The following is a 7,818-nucleotide window of genomic DNA, read 5'->3' as shown; positions in this document are numbered from 1 at the left end:
TGTCTCTGAGTTCAAACTCATCCGTTGAGATGGACAGTAGCAGTGCGGCATTTACCGCAATTGAATTGTCATATTTGGTGTGGGTCCAATTTAATCTCCTAATGCAAGGTCAATATGATTAGGGTAACGTGGGCGGGCGAAAGGCAGGGAGGGACTGGCGCAGAGAGGAGGAGGAAAGAGAGATTTCTTTACAGGACAGAAATCACAATGACAAAATTCAAGTCTGAATTTATCAGAAAATCGACAATAATCCTTGATCGCTAACAAAGCTAAAAATAGCTAACAAGCGACCATATCGTTAATAATGTATTACTAATATAATAATAGATAATAGATAATAATATATCTTTTGAATAATAAAGGATTCATATTTTATTCGTCTTATTATCTATAGCAGGGGTCAGCAACCTTTTCAACATGCAGTGCCAGTTTGACATTTTCTCGTTAATGAGTGTGCCTTAAACAACGATATATTAAAAATTAAGATGAATTATGACACAGCGACCAAAAACCTTTCCAGAAGACCTGGAATTGTGCTATTTCCATATAGTCCACAATCATGCGTCAACATTTTAAATGTTTTTTTGGTTGTTATATTTGCAACATGGGCTTACAAATTATACTTACATATCAGAAACATTCTGAAACTCATTCAAAAACATATTTGCACTGTGAGAAATGTAAAAAACGAGAATATATGAGAATGTTGGAGCATCCACATCAATATCTTTAAGACATGTACAGCTTTGCAAAACCATGTGAAGGCGATGCTTACAGGCCACTTGCAACAATATTGTAAATATTTTCTTCTCTATTACTCACAACATAGGTATAAAAACTATTCCCATTTCAGAAAACTGCTTTCTGTAACTAATTTAAACATATTTGCACTGGGAGGAATTGTCCAAAACAGAATAAAGTGCAAAAAAAAAAAATGGTAGCAATGATTATGCTGCCCCATTGTGCTGTGAAAAATTGTAATAATAATTAAACATTTTTATTATTATTTTTTTTTTTTTAAGTGTGCCAATGATTATCTGCCCCGTGCCCGTGGTGGCACGCGTGCCTAGGGTTGCCGACCCCTGATCTATAGTATAATTATTACCATACTACACCGTGTCCCTCCAGTTGGCGCTCATGATCCTGCCCCCGGACGAGAACTTCCTGCTGGTGTTCCGCCGGGAGGCTCCTCTGGATAACAGCGTTGAGTTCATGAAGGTGAGGCGAAGAGCCTCCCCTCTCATCTGTTAACCCCGCTGAGCAAAGCCCTCGTCAACCGCCCTCGCTCGGAGGATCGAATCTGTCTCCACTCGTTGAATGCCGTCTAATTGTGAAGAATAAGTCAACCTCGGGCGAGGACAGAATTACACAAATAATGTTTTGAAGTAAATAACCTTATAAAATACGTTTTAAACGTGGCAAAATTTGAAGGTACAAGTTCTCTTTTTGTCCCGCTGGTAATCCAGAATTTGGGGATACAGGTGAGGGCAACGGCTTGAGAGTGTATTTACTGCCATCTGGTGGTCAGAAATAGACTTACATAGCTTTGGGTGGCCGAACCAGCTAAATCTTTCGTTGACTCTGAATCTGTATCTGAATCGATCTTCTTCACAACAGATATGGAGGAAATATGACGTTGACTGCAATGGTTGCATATCAGCTCAGGAGCTAAAGGTTAGCATGAATACACACATGCGCACACACACACACACACACACACACACACACACACACACACACACACACACACACACACACACACACACACACACACTCGCTCTCGCTCTCTCACACTCAGTCACACATGACATTTAACTGTGAATAATAAAGTGTTTACTGCAGTAGGCAAAAAAAAATCTTCATTCAAGTTTTTGGAGGCATGAGCAGCAGGTAAAAGGAAGTGACTAGTAATTGGAGGCAGGCTGTTGTCTGTGGACCATCTCAGTCGTGTTATCTCCCTTCAGGCTTTCCTTCGAGACCTTATCCAGCAGCACCACAAGGAAGTGTCACCTAGCAAGCTGGATGAGTACACTGATGCCATGGTCATTCTACTAATAACTGCACAGACAAACAGACACCTACACATTTTACAACCATGGCATGGAATCAAAGAGGCTCAGAGACAGCGATTCATAGTAACCTCTATTCATGCTCCAAACATTTTCCTTCCTTGCAGATGAAAGTATTTGACAAAAACAAGGACGGTTGTTTGGAGCTGAATGACATGGCCAGGTATTTTACTATTTTCTTGTTGAAACCTCAATTCCATGGTGCACAAAGTGGTTACACTATAAATGGTAATATTTTTACCTCAATGTATCTTTATTCAGGATCCTGGCGATGGAAGATAACTTTTTGCTCCAGTTTCAACTGGATGTGAGTAATAATAATACAAAAATAGAAAAAAGAGTCAAATAATTCAAATAAGAGTCAAGAAAAAAAATGTTTTCTTTTTGAAAGTTTTTTTTTTTGTCCTTATTTTGAATTGATCATTGTGACAGAATAACTTATTTATCTCTTCTCTCCCTTTATCCTTACTAATTGTAAGTAATCATTGTTTTCTTTCACCTCATCCTCAGGCCTCCAGCCAAGGAGAGAGGAAAAGAGACTTTGAGAAGATCTTCACCCACTATGATGTTGTGAGTCTAAAGAACAACCAAATTGATAATGAGTAGATAAAGAACAAACCAATAAAATGAAGCATGATCACAAAACGGTTGGATTTGGCTTACAACGAATCAACCCATCAATCAATCAATCAATCAATCAATCAGATACTGACGTTGTTAGAGGGGCCCTCAGAAGCCGATGACACCCGCCCCGTGTGGATTTAAGAAGGCCCCTTGACTACAGCGCGTTGCTAATGGGATACTTTGTTAATCGGTTGAATTTCTCCCGTCAGAACAAGACGGGGGAGCTGGAGGGAGTGGAGGTGGACGGCTTTGTGAAGGACATGATGGAGCTGGTCAGGGTGAGTGCAGGGATAGTCTCCGCCCGCTTCGTCTGTCCTGTCCCTCCAAGGACGTACCGAAGACACCGTTGTCATTGGCTGTCGGCATTGCCACTCGCAGAGATGTATACCGATTGAGGTGTGCAGGGGACCCCACTATTAAGATCACAAGAATGTTATATTTTATTTTTCGCTCTTAAAAAATGACCTGACCTCGTGACCCTCACTGTCACTTGGCATGTCTCTGCATGCCAAGTGTACCTCCAAACGAATACCAGAGATAATGAGAACGGCGGACATTAACAATGACGTTAGGTGTGTGCGTTTGAAAAACAATACACCCTGCTCTCTCTCGCTCTCTTCCTTCTGTCTCTCTCTCTCTCTCTCTCTCTCTCTCTCTCTCTCTCTCTCTTCCTTCTGTCTCTGTCTCTGTCTCTGTCTCTCTCTCTCTCTCTCTCTCTCTCTCTCTCTCTCTCTCTCTCTCTCTCTTCCTTCTGTCTCTGTCTCTGTCTCTCTCTCTCTCTGATCCACCTTTATCTCCCCCTCTCTCCCTCACAGCCCAGTATCACAGCCAACGAGCTGGACAAGCTGAAAGTAATCCTGCTGGGCCACTGTGATGTCAACAAAGATGGAAAGATCCAGAAGAACGAGCTGTCTCTCTGTCTGGGGGTGCGCCCAAGGCCTTAGGGAACACGCCATTGAATGCGTCCCAATAGTATAAAATAGAATAAGTCCGGCCTCCGAGGCTCCGGTTCCCTCGGTCAAATGTCCATGGGAAATGACACGGGGGTTTTGAGTGATCGTGCAGAACAAACTCTGTAGGTGGCGAAGAAGTAAAAGCTGCGTCACGTTCTGAACTGCACACTTTTTCCATCTAGTTTCGGCTGGGTTTTTGGATTGTCGTTGCCGTTAAAGCAGCATTAAGCGTTCATCGTTAATCGTTAACTACTTTAACGACACCGGCAATCCAAAAACCCAGTCGAAACTAGATGGAAAAAGTGTGCAGTTCAAAACGTGACGCAGCTTTTACTTCGCCACCTGCAGAGCTTATGTACGATCGCTCAAAAAAAACATTTATTTCCCATCGACATTTGAACGAGGGAACCGGGAGCCTCGGAGGTGGGACTTATTCTTCAGAGGTCCATACAGGTCTGTCAACAGGGTCTGTACTTCCATGTGGATCAGGCCCTGGTGGGAGGCTTTGGCTGCTGCTGCTGTGTGTGATGACCCCTTTGCTTTGAATACTGCTCTGTCTATCCAGACCTCTCTATGCAGATTTTCATAAGATATTGGAAAACGAGAACATTGGTTTGGCAATCTGCCACATGTGTATTTTGGGCATGATGAAGACACAGAATCCATGTGATTTTATTGCAATAGGCTTTGTTTTTGGAAAGTTTGCTCTGAAATATTGTTTGTAGGAAGAATGTTGAAACTCAAAAATGAATAAATAAATAACTCGAAAATAATAAATGCCCTCTTCTTTAGAAGAGTAACTACATTCAACGAATGGCCTGTTCCCACCTACGGCAAAGATAGACCTTGCGAAAATGAGAATGAATGGAAATCAGTGCCAAGAGGGAAACTCACTGTTCCTCAAACCAAACCCGGCCATGGAAATTAGGAAACCGCTTCTGCTTTATCGCCCTCATGCCTCATCTGAAAAAGGGTTTTCCCTTTATTATTTTTGTTCAATATACATGTTGAAACAACGGTGTGTCCCCACTATGACCACAGACAATGCACTGTCTGTGTCCGTCAGCATGTTGCATGAATGGATCTTCAATGTGTCGGTTGGTTTCGATTTACCCCCATCAAACTCTCTCCATTTGTTAAGATTGGAAATAAAAATATACTAATTTAAGCTGAAATGAGTTCCTTTCTGTGGTTTAATACGACCGGCACGCTTCCATTCAATTCCGCACAGAAAATGACAACTATGCAGTGTTTTGTTCGTCCCTGTGAGCCGTTCAAACTGAACCAGGCGATTTGTCCGGGCGTTCTACAGAGGGCTGGGATGTACGATGGCATTAGGCCTTCACTGCTGCTATTATGAAACGTGTATTGACATCATAAAGTACCAGACTGGAGAAAAAAATAAATGTTGCTCTTCTCTCGAGAGGATTGACTTCATTGATGCGCATCTGGTTCTGGTTGGCTCACCGCCACGTGGAAGTACCGCTGGTACTGTCGGTGGAAAAGAGGCATTAATAATCAGTCCCTCCAGAAAAACGCGATTATGCGATCGCATAATTCAACGCATAATCAGCCGAAGTCCCCATATTCATGCGGGGACCGGATTTTTTCAAATATGCCGCACTTTCACCGCATAAATTGCCGATTTCCGCACAAAATATGCAGGGCTTGCATGATTTCATAATCCCTGCATTTTCGTTGCAAAAAAGTCACATATATCTTAGCAGAAAATTGAAAAATGTTGCGTTTACTTCACACAAGAGAAGCCATTTCCCCCTGTTGCCATGGGAACGTTATGAAGTGACGTAAATACGTGACGTGAACGTCATCGAAAAGCTGCATTTTTCGCAAGTTCCCGCATTTTTTCGCAAGTTCCCGCAATTTTTGCAAGTTCCCGCAATATCATCGCATAAAACTGCAAAAATATGCCACATATTTCATCGCATTTTTTAAGAAAACGTGCCGCATAATCAAGGATTTTTGGCCGCAATGATCACAAAAAGGCGCCGCATTTTTCTGGAGGGACTGAATAATAAGTAGGCCTAATCGACTCTTCATCGTTCTTTTCTCAGAACGAAACGTAACAATAGCATCCAGCTGCAGACACGGAGCCGGGGCCTGAGGTGTGGCAGAGGGGCCTGAGGTGTGGCAGAGGGGCCTGACGTGTGGCAGAGGGGCCTGTGGTGTGGCAGAGGGGCCTGACGTGTGGCAGAGGGGCCTGTGGTGTGGCAGAGGGGCCTGACGTGTGGCACAGGGGCCTGAGGTGTGGCAGAGGGGCCTGACGTGTGGCAGAGGGGCCTGACGTGTGGCAGAGGGGCCTGTGGTGTGGCAGAGGGGCCTGTGGTGTGGCAGAGGGGCCTGACGTGTGGCAGAGGGGCCTGACGTGTGGCAGAGGGGCCTGTGGTGTGGCAGAGGGGCCTGACGTGTGGCAGAGGGGCCTGTGGTGTGGCAGAGGGGCCTGACGTGTGGCAGAGGGGCCTGTGGTGTGGCAGAGGGGCCTGACGTGTGGCAGAGGGGCCTGTGGTGTGGCAGAGGGGCCTGACGTGTGGCAGAGGGGCCTGTGGTGTGGCAGAGGGGCCTGACGTGTGGCAGAGGGGCCTGTGGTTCGTTTTTTTCGGCTTTTTTTCAAAGCATTGCGTCACTGTTGGCCCCTAGCTGCCCCAGTCGAGTTTTTCAATGATTAATCGAATTAAAAAGATTCGATTTATTTATTAGATTAATTATTATTATTCAATTATTCCATTGAAATGAACAGCCAATAGCTATATATAGCTATTGTACATTATATACATTTACACACAAACACACACATATATATATATATACAGTGGGGCAAAAAAGTATTTAGTCAGCCACCAATTGTGCATGTTCTCCCACTTAAAAAGACGAGAGAGGCCTGTAATTTTCATCATAGGTAAACCTCAGCTATGAGAGACAAAATGAAAAAAGAAAATCCAGAAAATCACATTGTCTGTCTGATTTTTTAAGAATTTATTTGCAAATTATGGTGGAAAATAAGTATTTGGTCACCTACAAACCAGCAAGATTTCTGGCTGTCACAGACCTGTAACCTCTTCTTCTTTAAGAGGCTGTTTAACTGTATTAATGGCACCTGTTTGAACTCCTTATCAGTATAAAAGACACCTGTCCACAACCTCAAACAGTCACACTCCAAACTCCACTATGGCCAAGACCAAAGAGCTGTCAAAGGACACCAGAAACACAATTGTAGACCTGCACCAGGCTGGGAAGTCTGAATCTGCAATAGGTAAGCAGCTTGGTGTGAAGAAATCAACTGTGGGAGCAATTATTAGGAAATGGAATACATACAAGACCACTGATAATCTCCCTCGATCTGGGGCTCCACGCAAGATCTCACCCTGTGGGGTCAAAATGATCACAAGAACGGTGAACAAAAATCCCAGAACCACACGGGGGGACCTAGTGAATGACCTCCAGAGAGCTGGGACCAAAGTAACAAAGGCTACCATCACTAACACACTACGCCGCCAGGGACTCAAATCCTGCAGTGCCAGACGTGTCCCCCTGCTAAGCCAGTGCATGTCCAGGCCCGTTTGAAGTTTGCTAGAGAGCATTTGGATGATCCAGAACAGGTTTGGGAGAATGTCATATGGTCAGATGAAACCAAAATATAACTTTTTGGTAAAAACTCAACTCGTCGTGTTTGGAGGACAAAGAATGCTGAGTTGCATCCAAAGAACACCATACCTACAGTGAAGCATGGGGGTGGAAACATCATGCTTTGGGCCTGTTTTTCTGCCAAGGGACCAGGACGTCTGATCCGTGTGACGGAAAGAATGAATGGGGCCATGTATCGTGAGATTTTGAGTGAAAACCTCCTTCCATCAGCAAGGGCACTGAAGATGAAACGTGGCTGGGTCTTTCAGCATGACAATGACCCCAAACACACTGCCCGGGCAACGAAGGAGTGGCTTCGTAAGAAGCATTTCAAGGTCCTGGAATGGCCTAGCCAGTCTCCAGATCTGAACCCCATAGAAAATCTTTGGAGGGAGTTGAAAGTCCGTGTTGCCCAGCGAAGGCCCAAAAACATCACTGCTCTAGAGGAGATCTGCATGGAGGAATGGGCCAAAATACCAGCAGCAGTGTGTGAAAACCTTGTAAAGACTTACAGAAAACGTTTGACCTCTGTC

At 44.2% G+C, this 7,818-nt stretch overlaps 1 protein-coding gene across 1 annotated transcript in view; it reads left to right on the top strand.

Moving 5' to 3' along the window:
- The window catches only part of scgn (secretagogin, EF-hand calcium binding protein), a gene marked incomplete at both ends in the record, with an annotated part of 7,334 nt that extends 3,697 nt beyond the window's left edge, over positions 1-3,637 (top strand). The window contains 8 exons of the mRNA XM_079733586.1: positions 1,129-1,218; positions 1,618-1,674; positions 1,965-2,042; positions 2,177-2,232; positions 2,331-2,376; positions 2,580-2,639; positions 2,903-2,971; positions 3,509-3,637. Coding sequence (XP_079589712.1) covers positions 1,129-1,218; positions 1,618-1,674; positions 1,965-2,042; positions 2,177-2,232; positions 2,331-2,376; positions 2,580-2,639; positions 2,903-2,971; positions 3,509-3,637 — 585 coding nt within the window. The remainder of the gene's footprint in view (positions 1-1,128; positions 1,219-1,617; positions 1,675-1,964; positions 2,043-2,176; positions 2,233-2,330; positions 2,377-2,579; positions 2,640-2,902; positions 2,972-3,508) is intronic.
- Between the last annotated feature and the right edge of the window lie 4,181 nt (positions 3,638-7,818).

The sequence above is a fragment of the Pollachius pollachius genome, assembly GCF_949987615.1.
Source record: "Pollachius pollachius genome assembly, chromosome: 1".
Taxonomy (NCBI): domain Eukaryota; kingdom Metazoa; phylum Chordata; class Actinopteri; order Gadiformes; family Gadidae; genus Pollachius; species Pollachius pollachius.
Note: the sequence above shows the minus strand (reverse complement) of the source record. Positions and strands in the feature narration are given on the sequence as shown.